The sequence below is a fragment of the Entelurus aequoreus genome, linkage group LG11, assembly GCF_033978785.1.
Source record: "Entelurus aequoreus isolate RoL-2023_Sb linkage group LG11, RoL_Eaeq_v1.1, whole genome shotgun sequence".
Classification (NCBI taxonomy): Eukaryota; Metazoa; Chordata; class Actinopteri; order Syngnathiformes; family Syngnathidae; genus Entelurus; species Entelurus aequoreus.
In genome coordinates, this window is record NC_084741.1 from 8,538,189 (window position 1) to 8,563,909 (window position 25,721).

The 25,721-nt window shown below is 38.4% G+C and overlaps 2 protein-coding genes across 3 annotated transcripts; both read left to right on the forward strand.

The window, feature by feature from the left end:
* The first annotated feature begins 364 nt into the window (after positions 1–364).
* Positions 365–17,628, forward strand: mrps15 (mitochondrial ribosomal protein S15). Its single transcript, XM_062062366.1, is given in 9 exon segments — positions 365–599; positions 602–640; positions 3,422–3,490; positions 3,587–3,662; positions 6,104–6,152; positions 10,841–10,925; positions 11,542–11,600; positions 14,046–14,237; positions 17,479–17,628. Coding segments are annotated over 9 exon segments (756 nt in total). The 5' UTR covers positions 365–508; the 3' UTR covers positions 17,575–17,628.
* An 83-nt stretch (positions 17,629–17,711) lies between these two features.
* LOC133659729 (cornifelin homolog) lies at positions 17,712–19,131 on the forward strand. 2 transcript variants are annotated; one of them, XM_062062367.1, is made up of 5 exons: positions 17,712–17,841; positions 18,085–18,141; positions 18,241–18,366; positions 18,442–18,578; positions 18,740–19,131. In XM_062062367.1, exons 2-5 carry the CDS (start codon positions 18,120–18,122, stop codon positions 18,836–18,838), a joined length of 384 nt encoding a protein of 127 aa, XP_061918351.1. In that variant the 5' UTR covers positions 17,712–17,841; positions 18,085–18,119; the 3' UTR covers positions 18,839–19,131. The 2 variants fall into 2 exon arrangements, with proteins under 2 accessions (XP_061918351.1, XP_061918352.1); XM_062062368.1 differs by lacking the exon at positions 18,085–18,141 and having other exon boundaries at positions 17,723–17,841.
* Positions 19,132–25,721: the final 6,590 nt, after the last annotated feature.

The window sequence follows — 25,721 nt, forward strand, 5'->3', positions numbered from 1 at the left end:
TTGCTGACATCAAATTCTAAAGTTAATGATTATTTGCAACAAAAAAAAATGTTTATCAGTTTGAACATCAAATATGTTGTCTTTGTAGCATATTCAACTGAATATGGCTTGAAAGGATTTGCAAATCATTGTATTCCGTTTATATTTACATCTAACACAATTTCCCAACTCATATGGAAACGGGGTTTGTAAAATAGAATATAGCGGCAATGACCAAATTTTTTACGGGTTACAAAACAAAACCGAATGCTCGAAAATCTAATTAAATTGTAAGTGTTCTCGGTCATTTTGACATGTTAATCTTTGTTTTTTAAATCTATTCTAGAACCCTTCTTTCTGTTTGACTCCTCCTGCTGTGTGTCTGATCGATGTGTTCTGGGATCCTCCCTCGGCTCGAATCGACAGCAACTAGTCTGGTCTATCCAAAATGGCGACGCACACATAGGAGACGAGTGCGATGCCTTTGTCGCGTCTCTTAGATTTCTGACTTATGAATTAGAACTTAGCCATGTTTACAAACATAACCCTGCGGACTATTTTGAAGTCCTCGTCGGCCATTCTGCGAGAGAGTTGCGGCCCTGTGTCGCCTCACCGCGACACTGCTGCTCGGCGCTGCTGTCGGGACCCAAAGTCAGCCGTGGTATGTTTTCAGAGGGGTAAATAACACGCATATTGTTCAAATATTTCGTGTAGTAACAACTTAAGTGACACGTTTTTCTATGTCGAATGTTATTATCCATTGTTGCTTGTCGTGCAAACAAGTAGCATCGTTTGCTAGCAAACCAGTCTGGTAGTGACAGCTAACTGCGCATGTGCAGACGTCCTCATACTGGCCACTACAATAGGTACACAGATTACACAAGTTAATTAAATCCAGATCAAGGGCTGTTCTAAAAGTTTGCATTTAAAAAGTTTTAAATTCTGAGTGTAGTTTTATGCATTCATTTGACAGTGTTTTGTGGTGTTAATTTTGTATTTTGATCCTAGGAGTGCAAATGATGCAGCGCAGTTTACAACAAATAAACACAATATTTTTTGTAGTAAAATTATTACTTTTTGTGTTGCTTGTTTTATTATTTACATTTTCTAGTATTTTGTAAGATTTTTTTTGTACATTTATAATTGTATTTAATATGTTTTAAAATAAAAAATTAAGTATTATGTATCAATGCCATGGTTATTTCCAAATATATCAAAATAAAATACCTGTAGTTTAGTAAAATAGTTTAAAAATATATATATATACATGTGTGTATATTTATATTACATTTTTATTTTTTTAATTATGCCAAATAATTGGTCTGTCTATCTGTGTTGGCCCTGCAATGAGGTGGCGACTTGTCCAGGGTGTACCCCGCCTTCCGCCCGATTGTAGCTGAGATAGGCTCCAGCGACCCCCGCAACCACGAAGGGAATCAGCAGTAGAAAATGGATGGATGGATGTTTTAAAATAAAAAATTAAGTATAATGTATCAATGCCATGGTTATTTCCAAATATATCAAAAATAAAATACCTGTAGTTTTCAATTAGTAAAATAGTAAAAAAAAAATATATATATATATATTAGGGCTGCAACTAACGATTAATTTGATAATCGATTAATCGATTAATAATTGGATAATAGGGACAAACTACATTTCTATCCTTTCCAGTATTTTATTGAAAAAAAACCCAGCATACTGGCACCATTCTTATTTCGATTATTGTTTCTCAGCTGTTTGTACATGTTGCAGTTTATAAATAAAGGTTTATAAAAAATAAAATAAAATAAAAAATTGCCTGTGCGCATGCGCATAGCATAGATCCAACGAATCGATGACTAAATTAATCGGCAACTATTTTTATAATTGATTTAATCGATTAGTTGTTGCAGCCCTAATATATATATTATTAAGTATAATGTATCAATGCCATGGTTATTTCCAAATATATGAAAATAAAATACCTGTAGTTATAATTTAGTAAAATAGTTTAAAAAATTCATAAATATATATATACAGTGTGTATTTATATATATATATATATTTATTTAAATGATGCCAAATAATATGTCTGTCTATCTGTGTTGGCCCTGCGATGAGGTGGCGACTTGTCCAGGGTGTACTCCGCCTTCCGCCCGAATGCAGCTGAGATAGGCTCCAGCACCCCCCGCGACCCCAAAAGGGACAAGCGGTAGAAAATGGATGGATGGATGGATGGAATTTAAATATGTAATCAAGTTCATCCCAAAGTTGCTGTGGATTAATTTTGATTCATCACGATGAAATATTGCTTTTTGATCTACATTAATCGAATTAGATTTTGCATGGGTAAAGAAACTTACGAAATAAGGGAATGTGTGTTTTTTTTTTTTTAAATTAAGTATTATGTATAAATGCCCTGGTTATTTCCAAATATATCAAAATAAAATACCTGTAGTTTTCATTTAGTAAAATAGGCGTGTATTTTAAGTTTTAAAAAAAATAAATATATATATATATATATTATAATTTTATTTTTAAAAAATTTATCATGCCAAATAATTTAAATATGTAATCAAGTTCATCCCAAGATTGCTGTGGATTAATTTTGATTCATCACGATGAAATATTGCTTTTTGATCTACATTAATCGTGTTTGATTTTGCATGGGTAAAGAAACTTACGAAATAAGGGAATATGTACCCGAAATGGACAAGCGGTACAAAATGGATGGATGAATGGATGTTTTAAAAAAAAAAAAAAAATGAAGTATTATGTATAAATGCCATGGTTAGTTCCGAATATATCAAAATAAAATACCTGTAGTTTTCATTTAGTAAAATAGGTGTGTATTTAAGTTTAAAAAAATAAATAAATATATATATATATATATATATATATATATATATATATATATATATATATATATATATATATATATATATATATAAATATTATTTTTATTTTCTTATTATGCCAAATAATTTAAATATGTAATCAAGTTCATCCCAAGGTTGCTGTGGATTAATTTTGATTTATCACAATGAAATATTACTTTTTGATCTACATTAATCGTGTTTGATTTTGCATGGGTAAAGAAACTTACGAAATAAGGGAATGTGTACCCGAAAGGGACAAGCGGTAGAAGATTGATGGATGTTTACAAAAAAAAATTAAGTATTATGTATAAATGCCATGGTTATTTCCAAATATATCAAAATAAAATACCTGTAGTTTTCATTTAGTAAAATAGGCGTGTATAGAAAATGGATGGATGGATGGTATATGCACATTTTGTGTTTATTAAACTTTAAAAATCATGTTCGCGTTAGTGCCGTCAAACGATTAATATTGTCAGATTAATCATATTTTTGAATTTTGATTCATCACAGTAAACTACTTCTTCGCACAATTTACACGTAGAAACATGCATTAATATATGAATGTCTTCTCTCTACAGTGTCAGGAAGCTTTGCCTCTCCACCATTAGTACGGCAATATGCTCGCACATCCAAGAAAAAAGACCCAGGTATGTTATGAATTTCAAATATCACTTGTAGTATTTGGCACTTTTTGTACATTGGGACAACTGATACTTTTATTCATATTTATTTTTGCCCTCAAGGCCCCCAGAGTCAACTCAGCGACCTTCCTCCAACCATGTTGAAGAAGGATTATGCGGCTGTACCCCTCGCTCAAACGTAAACACCAACACACAGCTAGTGACTATGCAACATCAAACATTGATATTAGGATGTGCAGATCGATCAACCGCCGATCAGTACTGGCTGATTTTCGTGAAAAGTATGTGATCATTACTGCCGATCTCAAACATTGTGGTTGACAGTGTATTTCGTTTTAGTCCCTCGGCGGACAAGCTAGAAGCTAATTATATGTCTCCATACACCACATGTGTCAAACTCAAGGCCCGGGGGCCAGATCCACTCCGACACGTCATTTAATGTGGCCCGCAAAAGCCTGGGAATAATGTGGATACTTCATCTTTCTTACTAAATGATTTCATTGTTTCCATATTGACAGAAAAAAAATGATCTAACACATGAAATTACATATATTTTAAACTTTTATATATATATACAAATACAAATACAAATTGTTATTAGTGTGAATCTTTGGGCACCTCGCCATTCGATTCCCATTCTCTGGGTGAGGATTTGATTCATAATCGATACTCGATTCAACACGATTCTCCATTCAAACTGATTTTTGCAATGTATAATTTGGTATAATAATAACAACACCTTAACAAAGCAGCTTACAGGTTACAAAACCTCCTTTTTGGTTGCTGACGTATGACGGGGAAAGGGCTGGGTGGGTGTAAGGGACAGTGTAATTTGGCCTGTCGCCACCATCACGTCTCCATCTCATCGCTGCCTGGAGGGGCAATAGACTACAGACTGCGGTGAAGTAGGCCGGCTTCGTCGCTTGAAGATGCCTACAATTTTTGGTTGTGTTTTCCGCTCCGTATGCTGAATGGCAATATACGATATATATCTCAATATTTTTTCCGTAAAGTAAAAACAAAACACAAAACAGTCCTAGTTACCTGAGATACTTAGTATGTCATTATTTTGACTTAGTAAATATTGACTTACCAAGACAAAATAATGACTAAGTCAAATTAATGACTTACTGTAAAAAAGCGTTTGAAAAAAATAGTTGAAAGTGGGGCCACATGCTCAACTCATCATGCTTAATTTATTACAGCATTTGGGAAGCCTGTAGTTGATTTTTATTATGTAAATGTTATATTTTTATCAACATGTGATAGCAGGCACCCTGCCATTCAAAACTAGGCTGCTACATTACTAATGATTAATGTAACTATAGATGAAAAAATAGTACAATAGCAATAGGAGAGACTATTCATCCCTGAACACCATGGAGTTCATGTAGGCTTTATGATGCACTTACATTATTATATCAACTATCAGAGACAGAAACTCTTCATTTAACACAATGTCCTTTTTTGCTGCTTCAACACAGAAAAAGGTAAAGTGAAATAACTTAGTTGTTAACTGTAGGTCAATAATGCTTGTCTTTCTATCAGACAGACAGAGCTTTGCTGTCCGTAACACACACATGCACGCACACACCGCAAAATGAGCTAACGTTACGCTAAAAGCTAATTAGCCTTCACCTCAAGGACTGCGAGCGAGCTGAGCTGCCGCTTATATTTCTGGAACGTCAACGGGCTCATAGTGATGTTACTAGTAGTTGACTGGGAGGTGTGTATTATCATTTGGGGAGACTCCGCTGCATTATGCTCACCTGCTAAACACCTTTCTGCTAACCCGCACCGTCTCTCCTCTCTGCCTGCCTCTGCCGTGAGCACTGACTCCATGCGCTCTGAATACGCACTGCTGATTGGCTGTTACATGCGCTCTGAATACGCACTGCTGATTGGCTGTTACATGCGCTCTGAATACGCACTGCTGATTGGCTGTTACATGCGCTCTGAATACGCACTGCTGATTGGCTGTTACATGCGCTCTGAATACGCACTGCTGATTGGCTGTTACATGCGCTCTGAATACGCACTGCTGATTGGCTGTTATATGCGCTCTGAATACGCACTGCTGATTGGCTGTTATATGCGCTCTGAATACGCACTGCTGATTGGCTGTTACATGCGCTCTGAATACGCACTGCTGATTGGCTGTTACATGCGCTCTGAATACGCACTGCTGATTGGCTGTTATATGCGCTCTGAATACGCACTGCTGATTGGCTGTTACCAGAGGTGTGGACTCAATATCTTTTTGTTAATGTTTCACAAACTCAGGAATCAGGAGGACTTCAAGGGCAAGATGGGTAGTAGTTTTGGCTTTTGTTTAGTTATTGTGTACTACTGACTTTGTTTTGCTCAAACAACTTTATGTAAAAAGAAAATAAGGAGTTTAAATATTGTTTTGATACTGTTAAACTATCAATAGCACTCGCCATAAATACAAATAAAAATGTACAGTTAATACATGTGATCAGTACTGGTATCGGCCGATGTCACTCGATGGATGATCGGTATCAGAATCAACAACATAAAACCTTGATCGGATCATCCCTAATTGATGCGTTCATAATTAGTCTCCATTGATTACAATGAATTCTTTTTTCCCTCCAGGACGGACGGTATTGTCAAAAGACTTCTTTCATTGGAGCTGGCCAATCATGTAAGTACTTGATTACTCCTAAACGCAAGATTGGCATAACAGCTGATGACCTCTGGGTGAATTCACTGAGGAATTTGTGTAACTAAAACAATACAAAAAGAATGCCGTTGTAAGTTAATAATACTAACACAGACACTCGTAAGCGTGTTAGCATTTTAGCTAATGCTAACGACGCTTGCTTGATTACATTACGATAGCATGAAAACACTACGACAAGACATCACGCGTAGGATGGTTTAGTAAGTATAAACAGCTTTAGTTGTACTGTAAAACCTATAAACATTGCTTGGAGTGATGAATGAAGACGTAAAAACGCTATGGACGGCTAGAAGACGGAACGGTACTTCCGGTTGAAAGCACTAAATGGAAGGGCACTGCAGCACCTGCAGTGATCAAACTTGTCCAAAAGATGGCGCCATAGCACAAACAGCACACTTTTTCAGTGTCTTTGCTTGTTTTGTTTTTTTTAAACAATTTGCATTGTGGCCATCAGAAAAATCCATAAATTAGCCGCACGGTTTTGTGAAGTGAAGTGAAGTGAATTACATTTATATAGCGCTTTTTCTCAAGTGACTCAAAGCGCTTTACATAGTGAAACCCAATATCTAAGTTACATTCAAGCCAGTGTGGGTGGCACTGGGAGCAGGTGGGTAAAGTGTCTTGCCCAAGGACACAACGGCAGTGACTAGGATGGCTGAAGCGGGGATCGAACCTGCAACCCTCAAGTTGCTGGCACGGCCGCTCTACCAACCGAGCTATACCGCCCCTGTAAGCTGCAGGGTTCAAAATGTAGGAAAAAAATAGCGGCTTATAGTCTGGAATTGACGGTGAATATCAATCAATCAATCAATGTTTATTTATATAGCCCTAAATCACGAGTGTCTCAAAGGGCTGCACAAGCCACAATGACATCCTCGGCTCAGATCCCACATCAGGGCAAGGAAAAACTTAAACCAGTGGGATGACAATGAGAAACCTTGGAGAGGACCGCAGATGTGGGTGACACCCCAAGCCCTCTAGGGCGACCGGTGCAATGGACGTCGAGTGGATCCAGCATAATATTGTGAAAGTCCAGTCCATAGTGGATCTAACATAATAGTGAGAGTCCAGTCCATAGTGGATCTAACATAATAGTGAGAGTCCAGTCCATAGTGGATCTAACATAATATTATGAAAGTCCAGTCCATAGTGGATCTAACATAATAGTGAGAATCCAGTCCATAGTGGATCTAACATAATAGTGAGAGTCCAGTCCATAGTGGATCTAACATAATAGTGAGAGTCCAGTCCATAGTGGATCTAACATAATAGTGAGAGTCCAGTCCATAGTGGATCTAACATAATAGTGAGAGTCCAGTCCATAGTGGATCTAACATGATAGTGAGAGTCCAGTCCATAGTGGGTCTAACATAATAGTGAGAGTCCAGTCCATAGTGGATCTAACATAATAGTGTGAGAGTCCAGTCCATAGTGGATCTAACATAATAGTGTGAAAGTCCAGTCCATAGTGGATCTAACATAATAGTGAGAGTCCAGTCCATAGTGGATCTAACATAATAATGTGAGAGTCCAGTCCATAGTGGATCTAACATAATAGTGAGAGTCCAGTCCATAGTGGATCTAACATAATATTGTGAAAGTCCAGTCCATAGTGGATCTAACATAATAGTGAGAATCCAGTCCATAGTGGATCTAACATAATAGTGAGAGTCCAGTCCATAGTGGGTCTAACATGATAGTGAGAGTCCAGTCCATAGTGGATCTAACATAATAGTGAGAGTCCAGTCCATAGTGGATCTAACATAATAGTGAGAGTCCAGTCCATAGTGGATCTAACATAATAATGTGAGAGTCCAGTCCATAGTGGATCCAACATAATAGTGAGAGTCCAGTCAATAGTGGATCTAACATAATATTGTGAAAGTCCAGTCCATAGTGGATCTAACATAATAGTGAGAGTCCAGTCCATAGTGGATCTAACATAATAGTGAGAGTCCAGTCCATAGTGGGGTCAGCAGGAGACCATCCCGAGCGGAGACAGGTCAGCAGCGCAGAGATGTCCCCAACCGATGCACAGACGAACGGTCCACCCCGGGTCGCGACTATGGACAGCCAGCACTTCATCCATGGCCACCGAACCTTGTTGCTTGTTGCTGAGATGTTATGAGCTATATTGAGTAAAACCTGATTGAAACTAGAATATGAACTGTTGCAAAGCTGTGTCATCAACACTCACAAGTATAAAACTACTTTTTTAAAGTAATCATTTCTTATTTCAAGCATGAAAAAAAAATCAGGACTTTGACACAATTGTGTCTCATAATTAAAACAGATGACAGCCAAATGGACTTTGCTGTTTTATTTTCAATGAAACAATAGAAAATACGTACTCATATAGTAGTACAGTTGGCACAATACAGTAAACTGACTATTTAAACATTTAACATTTGACATTTCAAACAATTTTGAACAGAAATAGTTCATGCACATTCAGATAAATTCTTCAAAATTACAATAGAAAAAAATGTGTCCGGGGGCCGGGCTGTATATATGCGCACTAATTGACTGAAAAAGCACGCACTTGGCGCGATTATGTCATGTTATCCATGGAAAAATGAATTTTTAGACCATATGATTTGCCTTACACCCCGCTTCTGCCATCCTAGTCACTGCCTTTGTGTCCTTGGGCAAGACACTTTACCCAACCTGCTCCCAGTGCCACCCACACTGGTTTAAATGTAACTTAGAGATTGAGTTTCACAATGTAAAGCGCTTTGAGTCACTAGAGAAAAGCGCTATATAAATATAACTCACACAACTCACATTTGCCTGAGCGGCTAGGAGACCCCGAGAGTAACAAGCGTTTGCCTTGTTGCCTTTCCATAAAGAACAATAAATTAGTTTTTAGTATAAGTTTGCTGCTTTCAAGAAATGTATTGCCGAGCCCATATTATGTCAAGATAATGGCACTAGCATTTACTTCATTTAAGAATATTTTTCAACATATTGAGCAAAAAGGTCTCTTTTTTTTTTTTCTACCAAGAAAATTAATTTCTTAATGAAATTAAACAATAGATGTCCCCTAACTTTTTGCAACTCAACGCTAAGAAAACGGAAATGCTGATTATCGGTCCTGCTAGACACCGACATCTATTTAATAATACCACCTTAACATTTGACAACCAAACAATTACACAAGGCGACTCGGTAAAGAATCTGGGTATTATCTTCCACCCAACTCTCTCGTTTGAGTCACACATTAAGAGTGTTACTAAGACGGCCTTCTTTCATCTCCGTAATATCGCTAAAATTCGTTCCATCTTGTCCACCAGCGACGCTGAGATCATTATTCATGCGCTCGTTACGTCTCGTCTAGATTACTGTAACGTATTATTTTCGGGCCTCCCTATGTCTAGCATTAAAAGATTACAGTTGGTACAAAATGCGGCTGCTAGACTTTTGACAAAAACAAGGAAGTTTGATCATATTACGCCTATACTGGCTCACTTGCACTGGCTTCCTGTGCACCTAAGATGCGACTTTAAGGTTTTTCTACTTACGTATAAAATACTACACGGTCTAACTCCAGCCTATCTCGCCGATTGTATTGTACCATATGTCCCGGCAAGAAATCTGCGTTCAAACAACTCCGGCTTATTAGTGATTCCCAGAGCCCAAAAAAAAGTCTGCGGGCTATAGAGCGTTTTCTATTGGGGCTCCAGTACTCTGGAATGCCCTCCCGGTAACAGTTACAGATGCTACCTCAGTAGAAGCATTTAAGTCCCATCTTAAAACTCATTTGTATAATCTAGCCTTTAAATAGACCCCCCCTTTTTGGACCAGTTGATCTGCCGTTTCTTCTCTCCTCTTCTCCCCTGTCCCTTGGGAGGGGGAGTTGCATAGGTCCAGTGGACATGGATGAAGTGCTGGCTGTGCATCGGTTGGGGACATCTCTGCGCTGCTGACCCGTCTCCGCTCGGGACGGTTTTCTGCTGGCCCCACTATGGACTGGACTCTCGCTGATGTGTTGGATCCACTGTGGACTGGACTTTCACAATATTATGTCAGACCCACTCCACATCCATTGCTTTCGGTCTCCCCTAGAGGGGGGGGTTACCCACATATGCGGTCCTCTCCAAGGTTTCTCATAGTCATTCACCGACGTCCCACTGGGGTGAGTTTTTCCTTGCCCGTATGTGGGCTCTGTACCGAGGATGTCGTTGTGGCTTGTGCAGCCCTTTGAGACACTTGTGATTTAGGGCTATATAAATAAACATTGATTGATTGAAAAGTGCACTTGTTATTAGTGAGAATATACTTATTTTAAGCTATTTTTGGGTTCCTTGAAGTTAGCTAATTTTACTTGTTTTGGAAAGTCTTGACAAGCCAAATTTTCTTGTTCTATTGGCGGATAATTTTGCTTAATTCAAATAAAATACCTCTAATTTTTGTTTGTTTTTTTCTTGTTTTTGAACACTTGACTTTTTGCAGTGTAGTATGAATGTATGGAGCAAATTCATGCACTCCGACCAGTTATCAATGTTACCCGCTATCTTACGCAATGATGATGAAATAATTATGAGGCCACAAAAGTGAAAAAGTTGCAGTAAATCACTTTTGCATTATGAAGTGATGACACTTTTACACAAGTAAGTGTTGAAGATGATGACGTGCGTTTGTCCCCTCAGAGTGAAAAACTCCGGCTGAAAACGGAACAGCTGATCAGCAAAGTGCAGCGCGATGAAAACGACCGCACCTCGGTGGAAGTGCGGGGTGAGTCTGTTTTTACTCCTACACAAGCACTTTGTGATTGTCACACGCACTGACTTTAGCATGTGTGTGTGTGTGTGTGTGTGTGTGTGTGTGTGTGTGTGTGTGTGTGTGTGTGTGTGTGTGTGTGTGTGTGTGTGTGTGTGTGTGTGTGTGTGTGTGTGTGTGTGTGTGTGTGTGTGTGTGTGTGTGTGTGTGTGTGTGTGTGTGTGTGTGTGTGTGTGTGTGTGTGTGTGTGTGTGTGTGTGTGTGTGTGTGTGTGTGTGTGTGTGTGTGTGTGTGTGTGTGTGTGTGTGTGTGTGTGTGTGTGTGTGTGTGTGTGTGTGTGTGTGTGTGTGTGTGTGTGTGTGTGTGTGTGTGTGTGTGTGTGTGTGTGTGTGTGTGTGTGTGTGTGTGTGTGTGTGTGTGTGTGTGTGTGTGTGTGTGTGTGTGTGTGTGTGTGTGTGTGTGTGTGTGTGTGTGTGTGTGTGTGTGTGTGTGTGTGTGTGTGTGTGTGTGTGTGTGTGTGTGTGTGTGTGTGTGTGTGTGTGTGTGTGTGTGTGTGTGTGTGTGTGTGTGTGTGTGTGTGTGTGTGTGTGTGTGTGTGTGTGTGTGCGCGTGTGTGCGCGCGCGCGCGCAGTGGCCATTCTCACGGCAAGAATCCGGAACCTACAGGAGCATATGCTCAAACATCACAAGGTGAGGCAGAGTTGAGTCGACGTGATGGGACACCGCACAATAAACTTCATCGAGCTTTAAAGTGTGACCGTGTTAACTCCCCCCCCACCCTCCCCCGGTCGTTGGCCCACATGTGCACGGCAGGATATCCTGTGTCGATCGCACCAGCAGGGCTGTGGTTGGAAAATGTGCACATTTTCATGAGATCAACAGTTGGAGCTGTAGTTTTCTGTGTGTTTTAAGCATGATGATCTTTTAACCTGTTTAAATACAAAACCCAAAACCAGTGAAGTTGGCACATTGTGTAAGTACAATTTGCAAATCCTTTTCAAGCTATATTCAGAGGTGGGTAGAGTAGCCAGAAATTGTACTCAAGTAGGAGTGCTGTTCCTTTAGAGATGTATTACTCAAGTAAAAAGTAAGGAGTAGTCACCCAAATATTTACTTGAGTAAAAGTAAAAAGTATGTTGTGAAAAAAACTACTCAAGTACTGAGTAACTGATGAGTAGCCCGTTCGTTTAACGATGACGGCAACAAATAATGCACAAAAACATAAAAATAGCAACGAGCAAATTCAGAGCCAGGAATATCTCTTAAGCAACTAAAACAATAATATATATTAAATAATATTAAATAATAATACATTAAAATTAAAACAATTAAGGCAAATTGAGCCACAATAACTTAACAGCACCATAGGCTCAGTAGGCATTCATTGATATTGATTGATTGATTGAAACTTGTATTAGTAGATTGAACAGTTCAGTACATATTCCGTACAATTGACCACTAAATGCACACATATATATATATATATATATATATATATATATATATATATATATATATATATATATATATATATATATATATATATACATATATATATATATATATGTATATATACATATATATATATATATACATATATATATATATATATATATATGTATGTATATATATGTATATATATATATATATGTATATATATATATATATATATATATATATATATGTATATATATATATATATATATATATATATATGTATATATATCAGTGGCGTGCGGTGAGGCTAATGTCTGGTGAGGCACTGCATCATCACAGTCAGATTTACAAACATATGAACCCTAAATAGTATCTTATTCACCATGTGATTGGCAGCAGTTAACGGGTTATGTTTAAAAGCTCATACCAGCATTCTTTACACAATTGTAGCACACAAAAAAGCACATTTAATAAAAAAAACATTATTATGGTATTACCTTTCTTGCTGGACATCCACACAGCCAGCCTTTGCGTGTATACCACGCCGTTTGACAAGAACGGGTCTTCTGTCCCGAAGTCAAAAGCAAACCTTTTAGCTCCTGCAGTACAGTCTGACCTTTGATCCCTCAGGCTGTACTGCATCAACAGGCGACATCAGTGTGTAAAGGATATCACCACATTGGCTCAGGAACACTTCAGAAACCCACTGTCAGTAACTACAGTTGGTCGCTACATCTGTAAGTGCAAGTTAAAACTCTCCTACGCAAGGCGAAAACCGTTTATCAACAACACCCAGAAACGCCGTCGGCTTCGCTGGGCCTGAGCTCATCTAAGATGGACTGATGCAAAGTGGAAAAGTGTTCTGTGGTCTGACGAGTCCACATTAAAAATTGTTTTTGGAAACAGTGGACGTCGTGTCCTCCGGACCAAAGAGGAAAAGAACCATCCCGACTGTTCTAGGCACAAAGTTGAAAAGCCAGCATGTGTGATGGTATGGGGGTGTATTAGTGCCCAGGACATGGGTAACTTACACATATGTGAAGGCACCATTAATGCTGAAAGGTACATACAGGTTTTGGAGCAACATATGTTGCCATCCAAGTGAGGTCATTTTTCATGGACGCCCCTGCTTATTTCAGCAAGACAATGTCAAGCCACATTCTGCACGTGTTACAACAGCGTGGCTTCATAGTAAAAGAGTGCGGGTACTAGACTGGCCTGCCTGTAGTCCAGACCTGGCTCCCATTGAAAATGTGTGGCGCATTATGAAGCCTAAAATAGCACAAGGGAGACCCCCGGACTGTTGAACAACTTAAGCTGTACATCAAGAATAGGAAAGAATTCCACCTGAGAAGCTTCAAAAATGTGTCTCCTCAGTTCCCAAACCTTTACTGAGTGTTGTTAAAAGGAAAGGCCATGTAACACAGTGGTGAACATGCCCCTGTGACAACTTTTTTGCAATTTGTTGCTGCCATTAAATTCTAAGTTAATGATTAATTGCAACAACAACAAAAAAAGTTGCTCAGTTCGAACATGAAATATCTTGTCTTTGCAGTCTATTCAATTGAATATAAGTTGAAAAGGATTTGCAAATCATTGTATTCTGTTTTTATTTACCATTTACACAACGTGCCAACTTCACTGCTTTTGGGTTTAGAATGTTTGTACCTTGTTTTCATGAGCGTCTTAACATTCCAGGACAAAGCCAATAAGAGACGCATGCTCATGGCCATCGACAGGAGGAAAAAGTTGTTGAAGAACCTGAGGCTTGTCCGCTATGACACCTTCGAGAAGGTGTGCGAGCAGCTGGGCATCACCTACACCTTCCCCCCAGAGTACTACAGGAGAGCCACTCGCCGCTGGGTGGCCAAGAAGGCCTTTTGTATAAAGGTATGTCACTTACTATTGATGGAAGTCCACCACGTGATCCATGTTGACTTAGGGCCAGTCCCAATGCACCCCCTCGCCCTACTTTTTAGCCCCATCCCTACATTTAGCGCATTCTTGTGAGGGTAGTTGTGTGCCAGAGACTCTTTGCATGTAGGACAGGGGTGCCCATAGCGTCGATCGCGAGCTACCGGTGGATGGCGGAGGGTGTGTCAGTCGATCGCCAGCCAGGCATTAAAAAAATAGACCTAAAAATTAGCAATCATCAATCTTCACCAAGACGTCACTTTCGTCACTTGATTGACATTCACAGCACCCAAGGGTCTTGTGAGATGACGCTGGCTGCTGCCAGATCATTATTAAGAAAAAACGACCGACAGGAAGGCGAGAAACACTTTGTTCCAACAGACTCTCGCAGAGAGTGCGGAAATATGACCATATCACACCAATTCTCAAATGCCTTCGCTGGCTTCCTGTTCCACTCAGGATTGAATTCAAAGTCTCCCTACTAACCCACAAGTGTATCCATGGAAATGCCCTCCTCTACCTCAATTAACTACTCACCCCCAAATCCTCCACACGACACCTCCGCTCCGGACAGGCTAACCTCCTCCAACCTCAGAGGACAAAGCTACGAACAATGGGAGACCGGGCTTTCTGCGCCGCCGCTCCCAGTCTGTGGAACGCTCTCCCTGACCACCTGAGGGCACCACAGACTGTGGATGCTTTTAAAAAAGGCTTAAAAACCCTTCTTTTTTAAAAAGCCTTTTTTTTAGATATATGCATACTAGTTCAAGCTGTTAGGCTGTTCTAGTTTTTATTTATTTTTATTTTTATTATCTTTTTATTTATTTATTTTTTAATACACTGTAGCACTTTGAGGTTGTTTACTCAATGTAAAGTGCTTTTTACAAATAAAATCTATTATTAAAGTGTATAAAAAGGAGTATGGAAGCTGGACAAATTAGATGCCAAAAACCAACCACTTTCATGTGGTATTGAACAGAAAGGACTTTTTTTCTCCTCCTTTTGAAAATGTGGACTTTATCCTGCCGAACAAAGATGTTGCCGTTATGCTAAAAACTAAAGCTAAAATACTGCTTCCGGTTCAATTTGTCATCACACAGATAACCACGCATTTTTCCATTTTGGATAAACATATATTCGATTTTTGTGTTTATCTGAAAAAATAAAAATCCATAAAAAGAAAACAGCACAAAATCCAATTTTATAACAATATTTTAATTAAAATCAAACCCTTTTTTGTTTGTTTTAAAATCTGCCATATATATTAAAAATCGAAAAATGGCCCTAATTTAGTTTTTTGATTTGCGTTTAAGAATTGGAAATTGAATGAACAGAAGGTACATGGACCTACACGGACCTCGATGCTGGAATTTAAACAGTTTAAATTAGGGATGTCCGATAATATCGAACTGCAGATATTATCGGCCAATAAATGCTTTTAAATGTGATATCGGACATTTTCGGTATCGGTTTCAAAATTATCAGTATCGGTTTCAAAAAGTAAAATGTATGACTTATTAAAACGCCGCTGTGTACACGGACGTAGGGAGAAGTACAGAGCGCCAATAACCCTTAAAGGCACTGCCTTTATGTGCCGCAATCACATAACATCTGCAGCTTTTCACACACACAAGTGAATGCAAGGCATTTTTGGTCAACAGCCATACAGGTCACACTGAGGGTGACCGTATAAACAACTTTAACACTGTTACAAATATGCGCCACACTGTGAACCCACACCAAACAAGAATGACAAACATTTCGGGAGAACATCCGCACCGTAACACAACATAAACACAACAGAACAAATACCCAGAACCCCTTGCCGCACTAACTTCCGAGCCGCTACAATATACACCCCCCGCTACCACCAACTTGTATTAGGAGATTGCACAGTACAATACATATTCCGTAAAATTGACCACTAAATGGTACCACCCGAACAAATTTTTCAACTTCTTTAAGTCGGGGTCCACGTTAATCAATTCAGGGTAAAGTTACATTGTTTAATGCATCCAGCGGGGCATCACAACAAAATTAGGCATAATAATGTGTTAATTCCACGACTGTATGTATCGGTATCGGTTGATATCGAATACATATGCTCAAGTTCTCAATAGTAATACAATCCAGGGGCGTCAGTGTTACCACTATGGCGCCTTTAACTGACAGGCAGAGCACCTTGCTTTATTTTAGGATGTGTAGTGAAGCCTGTTTTAGAAATTTTTTTTGACAATGCTGTCTTCCATTAATCTAAAGGCTTAGTGGCCACATGCGTGGACAGCACCTTTTAGCTCTTATTTCCAATATTGTGTGCACTACTGAATTGGGGTCTTATGCCGACATATGGACACTTATACTGCCATCTGGTGGTGTCAAAAGAGTATAACATACAATGGAATTTGGAAAAAAATGTGCATGTCACTACACATGAAGTACACGTTTGTGTACTTATGGACTAAGTACATCATATTAAAAGATGATTTTTAATTTGTATTCTAATTAGGGTCCAATAAGCCCAAATAGCAAAGGGAAATAAAAAAAAGCATGTAAACAAACAGCTTGGTTTTAAGGCAGTCCTTCTCAAATAGTGGTGCGTGTGACCACGGGGAGAATGCTTTTTTTTTGCCGTACCAGAATATGATGAAGCGTATGTAGTACATGGCTTCACTGTAACCACAGTTCTTTTAATGTTAATTTTTTATTGTATTTTCTTAATATTAATAAGCTTACAATGTTATGCAGAGGTATAGTTATAACAATTTTATAGACAAATTGGGGTCGGTAACAGAACATATTTGAGAAGCACTGCATTAAGTGGTGGGCGTATACGTGAGTCCAGTACAAAAAGTATTCACATTGCAACAATTGACATTTTACTCTAAACAAAAGTTGCTGAATTTGAATTGCCTGTAGATTAAAATATCTTTGAACACTGCAGAACATACGTGTCCTCTTGTGATGTTTCTGTAGACTGTTTAGGTGCCAAGCTAGAAGGCGCATTTAAAAAAGCCTCAAGACATACAATTATTCACATTATTATAAAGTCATTTAGAAATATATCAGTCAGTTTATTCAGCCTCCAAATCTTGTTAAGTGTTTGCGACATCATGTACTCCCTTCCTGCCAATTGCGTCAACAGTGATGCGTTTAGCAAAATATGTGCATCAAATGTCTGTTCTTGACATTGTTTGTGGTCTGGCGTCTCCTCTCTCAGGTCTTCCAGGAAGTGCAGAAGAAGAAGAAAGCTGCCGCTGCTGCTGCTGCTGCTGCTGCTGCTGCTGCTGCTCAAACAGAAGCTAAGAGCCAGTAGATGCAACCAAATGTCCATCCAACTTTACTCTGTTCTGCTTTATCTGCCATTCATCTCCAATAAACAGAAAGATAATTACGTGTTGATGATAGGTCATTTAAGAATGCGTCATGTCGTGATGCACAATGGGGGGATGGGGGGGAGACACATACGCAATCGTCAGTTTATTTCACCAATAACCACAACCTCAACCCGAGCCCCTACTTCCTGTGTGGCGTGAAGCTCATCAGTCTGATCAGGACCAGCGCAGACTGACACGCTCTTCTGGTAAGTGACTTTCTTCGTACTCCGTCTTGCAGAATATTCACTTTTTAAGTGAGTTGAGGTCAGGAATACTGCATGTTTGCGCGGTGCTTGATTGCCTTTATCACTTCACCTGACAACAATGCTCAAAAACATCCCTAAAAGCTTATTTCTAGTTCAAATTGTTAGATGGCAAACGTTCAAATGATATGTAACCAAAGGTGCTAAACACGGAGCATGTGAATAACACCAGGCTTCATCTTTTAGGCGTATTACCTACCTCTTAAGTGGGGAATTACCGGATGTGGCAAGATTCAGATTCAGGTCATTACTCCGAGAATTAAAAACAAACTACTTTTAATTTGCTGTCTGTTGTAAGGAATAGCGTGGAGGGTCCTGACTAGTCTTGTTTTAAAACCTCAGAACCAGTGGGCCACATGTCAAACCCAGCAGTGACCCATCAACCAGGCGCCGGCGGCTATGGGACCAACATGCAAACGGGAGAGTGGAGCTCGGGCCTCTGCGACTGCTGCAGTGATTTGTTTATTTGTGAGCACGCACGCATTTAACCCAGGTTTTAATCACACTGTCCAAACAATGAAACATGATCCTCTCCGTGCACAGGTGCTTTTGGATGCATCTGTCCCAACGTGATGGCCTGCTACACGGCACACAAGTACGGAGAGAACTGCTGCTTGGGCTGTCTCCCCGGCGGCATAACGGCCATGAGGACTCACATGAGGCTCACTTACGGCATCCAGGTATGTGCAAGTTATCTGTCGAGAGAAGGAAGTCGCTTGGATTTCAGCAGCTCTTCGGCAACAAAGGAAATGTTAGTTCATAGCCATTGAGAAAGCTCGGTTGCATCACTCTTGGTCCGAGGCTAGAGAGTCACGTTTGCCTATTTCTTGTCCATCCACAGGGGACCATTTGCAACGACGCCCTCATGTCCTGCTTCTGCGGGATGTTAGAGGTGTGCAGGATGGCCAGAGAAATACGCATCCGAAATGGAGAGGTTTAATCATTCAAAAAAGAGATTATTTTTAAACAGCTTATGTTTATTTTTTTGGGCAGCTTGTCTTGCTTAGCTTTCATCATTGATCAGATGTGGATTTAACCTGGCATTTACTTAATTGTTCCAATACCGTGTGAGTGTCTGAGCATTAAATGAGTTTGACTTGTATACACAAGATCAGTGGTTCTCCACCTTTTTTCAGTGATGTACCCCCTGTGAACTTTTTTTTTAATTCAAGTACCCCCTAATCAGAGCACAGCATTTTTGGTTGAAAAAAAGAGATAAAGAAGTCAAATACAGCACTATGTCATCAGTTTCTGATTTATTACATTATATAACAGTGCAAAATATTGCTCATTTGTTGTGATCTTTCTTGGACTATTTGGGAAAAAAAGATATAAAAATAACTAAAGACTTGTTGAAAAATAAACAAGTGATTCAATTGTAAATAAAGATTTCTACACATAGAAGTAATCATCAACTTAAAGTGCCCTCGTTGGGGATTGTAATAGAGATCCATCTGGATTCATCAACTTCATTCTAAACAATTCTTCACAAACAAATAAATCTTTAACATCAATATTTATGGAACATGTCCACAAAAATACTAGCTGTCAACACTGAATATTGCATTGTTGCATTTCTTTTCACACTTCTTTTTGACAGACATTTTAAAAAAATCTCACGTACCCCTTGGCATACCTTCAAGTACCCCCAGGGGTACGCGTACCCCCATTTGAGAACCACTGCACTAGATGCTATTAATGGAAGCGTTTGAACGCCATTGCACCAAACCGGTGCCGTTTTCTTGTTGTAACTCAAAATGAACGAAAATAAATTAGCATTTTCTTGAAACAATCTTATGATACAATCATTGAACTACATAACCCAAAAGCAGTGAAGTTGTCACGTTGTGTAAATGGTAAATACAAACAGAATACAATGATTTACAAATCCTTTTCAACTTATATTCAATTGAATAGACTGCAAAGACAAGATATTTCATGTTCAAACTGAGAAACTTATTTTTTTTTGCACATAATCATTAACTTACAATTTAATGGCAGCAACACATTGCAAAAAAGTTGTCACAGGGGCATTTTTACCACTGTGTTACATGGCCTTTCCTTTTAACAACACTCAATTTTGACCAATTTTTGAAGCTTCTCAGGTGGAATTCTTTCCCATTCTTGCTTGATGTACAGCTTAAGTTGTTCAACAGTCCGGGGGTCTCCCTTGTGCTATTTTAGGCTTCATAATGCACCACACATTCTCAATGGGAGACAGGTCTGGACTACAGGCAGGCCAGTCTAGTACCCGCACTCTTTTACTACGAAGCCACGCTGTTGTGACATGCAGAATGTAGCTTGGCATTGTCTTGCTGAAATAAGCAGGGGCGTCCCAGGAAAAAGACGTTGCTTGGATGGCAACATATGTTGCTCCAAAAGCTGTATGTACCTTTCAGCATTAATGGTGCCTTCACAGATGTGTAAGTTACCCATGTCTTGGGCACTAATACACCCCCATACCATCACAGATGCTGGCTTTTCAACTTTGTGCCTAGAACAGTCGGGATGGTTCTTTTCCTTTTTTCTCCGGAGGACAGGACGTCCACAGTTTCCAAAAACTGGACTAATCAGACTACAGAACTCTTTTCCACTTTGCATCAGTCCATGTTAGATGAGCTCAGGCCCAGCGAAGCCGGCGGCGTTTCTGGGTGTTGTTGATAAATGGCTTTGACTTTGCATAGTAGGGTTTTAACTTGCACTTACAGATGTAGCGACAAACTGTAGTTACATACAGTGGTTTTCTGAAGTGTTCCTGAGCCCATGTGGTGATATCCTTTACACACTGATGTCGGTTTTTGATGCAGTACCGCTTGAGGGATAGAAGATCATGGGCATTCAAAGTTGGTTGCAGTGATTTTTTCAGATTCTCTGAACTTTTTGATGATATTACGGACCGTAGATGGTGAAATCCCTAAATTTCTTGCAATAGCTCGTTGTAAAATGTTGGACAATTAGCTCACGCATGTGTTGACAAAGTGGTGACCCTCGCCCCATCCTTGTTTGTGAATGACTGAGCATTTCATGGAAGCTGCTTTTATACTCAATCATGGCACCCACCTGTTCCCAATTAGCCTGTTCACCTGTGGGATGTTCCAAATAAGTGTTTGATGAGCATTCCTCAACTTTCTCAGTCTTTTTTGCCACTTGTGCTAGCTTTTTTGAAACATGTTGCAGGCGTCAAATTCCAAATGAGCTAATATTTGCAAAAAATAACAAAGTCTACCAGTTCAAGCGTTAAGTATCTTGTCTTTGCAGTCTATTCAATTGAATATGAGTTGAAAAGGATTAGCAAATCATTGTATTCTGTTTTTATTTATCATTCACACAACATGCCAACTTCACTGGTTTTGGGTTTTGGACTCAGAATGAGTATCGGTCCATTTTGTGAAACTTTGTGTCATTTTTAACAAGGTTCCTAAAATGAAAATCATGCATTTGAGTAACAGGAGTGAGATTTTAGCATAGAATTAGCAAATAAATGAAATATAGCCACAGTGCATGTACTGTATGCTAATAAGGCAGGTTAAGTTTATTTATAGAGCACAGTTGGTATGCAAGAAAATTCAAAGTGCTTTACAGATGCATACAATTACAAGAAGACAAATACAATCATTGTACAAAAAATACATTAATTCAATTGAAATCAGTGAGTGTTGATCAAATACTGTCAGTTGTCATATGCACAGTTATATCAAATTTGAGCTGGATTTGAACATTGCCAATGTTGAGGCTGTCTCACATCAAATCATCAAAAAAAAGAGCAAAACTACAACACACTACTAGTACTTTGTTGCACCACCTCTGGCTTTTATAACAGAGTGCCGTCTCTGAGTACTGATGGAACCAGATCTTTTCCATATATCCATATTTAAGTGTTGCTTCTTTCCTTCCATAGTTGTATTACAAAATAGCTAGTATTCTTTCTTCTTTCTTTCTCATAGTAATGTGTGTCGGCCTTCTAGTAGTATAATATAGGGTGTAGAGCAGGGGTCACCAACGCAGTGCCCGCGGGCACCAGGTCGCCCGTAAGGACCAGATGAGTAGCCCGCTGGCCTGTTCTAAAAATAGCTCAAATAGCAGCACTTACCAGTGAGCTGCCTCTATTTTTTAAATGTTATTTATTTACTAACAAGCTGGTCTCGCTTTGCCCGACATTTTTAATTCTAAGAGAGACAAAACTCAAATAGAATTTGAAAATCCAAGAAAATATTTTAAAGACTTGGTCTTCACTTGTTTAAATAAATTCATTATTTTTTTTACTTTGCTTCTTATAACTTTCAGAAAGACAATTTTAGAGAAAAAATACAACCTTAAAAATTATTTTAGGATTTTTAAACACATATACCTTTTTACCTTTTAAATTCCTTCCTCTTCTTTCCTGACAATTTAAATCAATGTTCAAGTATTTTATTTTTTTTTATTGTAAAGAATAATAAATAAATTTCTATTTAATTCTTCATTTTAGCTTCTGTTTTTTCGACGAAGAATATTTGTGAAATATTTCTTCAAACCTATTATGATTAAAATTCAAAAAAAAATATTCTGGCAAATATAGAAAATCTGTAGAATCAAATTTAAATCTTATTTCAAAGTCTTTTGAATTTCTTTTAAAATTTTTGTTCTGGAAAATCTAGAAGAAATAATGATTTGTCTTTGTTAGAAATATAGCTTGGTCCAATTTGTTATATATTCTAACAAAGTGCAGATTGGATTTTAACCTATTTAAAACATGTCATCAAAATTCTAAAATTAATCTTGATCAGGGAAAATTACTAATGATGTTCCATAAATTCTTTTTTTAAGTTTTTCTCTTCTTTTTTTTCGGTTGAATTTTGAATTTTAAAGAGTCAAAATTGAAGATAAACTATGTTTCAAAATTGAATTGTCATTTTTTTAGTGTTTTCTCCTCTTTTAAACCGTTCAATTAAGTGTAAATATCATTAATTATTAATAATAACATAGAGTTAAAGGTAAATTGAGCAAATTGGCTATTTCTGGCAATTTATTTAAGTGTGTATCAAACTGGTAGCCCTTCACATTAATCACTACCCAAGAAGTAGCTCTTGCTTTCAAAAAGGTTGGTGACCCCTGGTGTAGAGATAACTCAGTGAGTAGACAAAACAAGGAGGTGGAAGAGTACAGGGAAGGGAAAGCAAGGGCAGACCGGACAGAGCCACGCATCGGGATAGTTTATGCAAGGCTGGTCTCATTGTTGTCAAAGCTTTGACAATAAACAACAAAATACCAACTACTGCTTTTGGTGATCAATTTAACTCCAGCTTATTTGCCATCAAAAGAACTTGGGAGTGGACAGCAGCTTAAAATCTCTGGGGGGAAGAGCTGTCTACGCAACAGTACCAAGTGACAAACAGTTCTTGTCATCAATCTTCTCTAACTGCTGTTGTCAGATCAGTTTTGCAGGTTTGAGTTTTGTCATGGACCATTTTCTTCCATTTTCGATTGGATTGAGATCCGGACTATTTGCAGGCCATGACATTGACCTCGATGTATCTTTGCTCAAGGTTAGTTTTCACAGTTTTTGCTCTAAGGTAAGATGCATTATAATATTGAACAAATGATGATCCTTTTCATTGATGGAATAAGAAAAGTGTCCATCATCATCATTTCTTTTGATTCCTTTCATGAAAATGCATATATACAAGCCACGTACAGTTGACACGTTCATTGTTTTTTGTTTCTTATACATTTCCATGATCATAAAGGAGCAGATGGAAGAATAATATTCTTATATTTATCTGCCCCCTTTTTAACACTAGTTATTATAGATGACGTTATCACTGTTCCCGATCTCCAACATACTTTTTTAATTTTCGTTTAAGCATTTTCACAATGACACGTCCAATCCAAATCAAAAATCAGTGTGATATAACTCCAGTTGTCTCTTTTTGTAACTCTTTTTAAATTCAAAGATATTCTTGCAACTTTTTAAGTCTTTCTTTAGAGAATTCCATGCTTTCACAACAGCAACAGACAAGCACATTTCTTTCAAATTTGTTAAAATCATACGGCCTTCTGTGGTTCTCATCTTCACACGTGAACACAAACAACTTTTGTAAGTCCTTCGGAAGAACTTTATTCCTAGCTTTGAACATCACTAATAGAGTATGCCATTCTACAATGTCTTTTAGTTTGAATAGTCCACGATGTCAACATAACGTTGTGCATGTATTGACTCTGTAATCTTCCCAGTGTCGTTACCTGACACGCAGCCTCATATCATCAATGACTGGAAAGGTGTATGTTTTCTTCAGGAAGTCGTCTTCATAAATCTAATTGGAACGGCACCAAAACAAAAGTTTCAGCATCATCACCTTGCCCAACGCGGAACATTTCCATAGTCTACCATTGCTTTTCCTTGGTCCGTTGTAGGGCTGCAACTAACGATTAATTTGATAATCGATTAATCTGTCGATTATTACTTCGATTAATAATCGGATAAAAGAGACTAGCTACATTTCTATCCTATCCAGTATTTTTTTGAAAAAAACAGCATACTGGCACCATACTTATTTTGATTATTGTTTCTCAGCTGTTTGTACATGTTGCAGTTTATAAATAAAGGTTTATTAAAAATATATATATAAGAAATTAAAAAATATATATATAAAAATTAAAAAACTCTGCGCATAGCATAGATCCAACAAATCGATGACTACATTAATCGGCCGCTATTTTAATAATCGATTTTAATCGATTAGTTGTTGCAGCCCTAGTCCGTTGTAATCTTCTTTTTTTTCTGTTTAGGTGTTAATGTCAACTTTTGTTTAGCTTTTCTGTAATAAAATCCCATTACCTTTCGGCGGATTCTTACAGTTTGATCACAGACTGAAAATTGCGCATAAAAACACAATGTGGCAGGCCGTGCATTTCCCACCTTGGCCTTCAGTGATGTCTTACTTAGTCCGACTTCAATAAATACCTGTCAAAATACAAGAATTTACGTCGCCACATGTCCACGGCTTGAGAAATACACACACTTGCGAACTACTGGTCATTGAATCACCTCAATTTGTCACTGGTGTACAAAACGGGCTAATTTAAATTAATAATTTAAATTCGTAATTTAAAATCGTAATTGTAAAAAAACATATTGAATGTGAAAAAATATATTTTAACTCAAAATTCGTAACGGCCATTTGATGCCGTATAAGCCATTGGTACCGTTCAAAGTTGGTATATTCGAGTAGAAGCGGCAGGGAAACCATTTCACCACCAGGACAGCTTAACTCGTTTCCGGGGTCGGCCAACCTCGTCTCACAAGATCTAGTCTCTCTTTAAATATCCTTCTTGAAAATGCCCTCGCCAATATACATACTTGCCAACCCTCCCGTTTTTAGCGGGAGAATCCCGGTATTCAGCGCCTCTCCCGACAACCTCCCGGCAGAGATTTTCTCCCGACAAACTCCCAGTATTCAGCCGGAGCTGGAGGCCACGCCCCCTCCAGCTCAAAGCGGAAATTACAGACATGGCGATGCCGTCGACGAGCAAGATGAAGAAATACGCTTGCAAGTTCCAAAACGAATGGAAACGAGAATTTCAGTTCATCCAGGACAGTTCGAAGGGGAAGGTGTATGTTGCCTGTAAATATGTAGAACACACTTCTCCATTGAACACGGTGGCCGAAATGATATACTCATCATGAACGGAGAAGTTAAACAGGACAATACTGCCATCTAATGGATAGCCACCGGAACACTGAAATTCAAGTATTTCTTTTATGTAAATAAAATAAATATATATATATATAGCTAGAATTCACTGAAAGTCAAGTATTTCATACACACATATATATATATATA

What these genes read in the sequence shown, in the direction of transcription:
- LOC133659729 (XM_062062367.1), top strand. Translation starts at nt 18,120, where the DNA reads ATGTGGCAAGATTCAGATTCAG. An exon ending in GTGGCAAGATTCAGATTCAG is followed by an intron (nt 18,142 to 18,240) that starts GTCATTACTCCG and finishes TTAAAACCTCAG; the next exon opens with AACCAGTGGGCCACATGTCA. An exon ending in GGCTCACTTACGGCATCCAG is followed by an intron (nt 18,579 to 18,739) that starts GTATGTGCAAGT and finishes GTCCATCCACAG; the next exon opens with GGGACCATTTGCAACGACGC.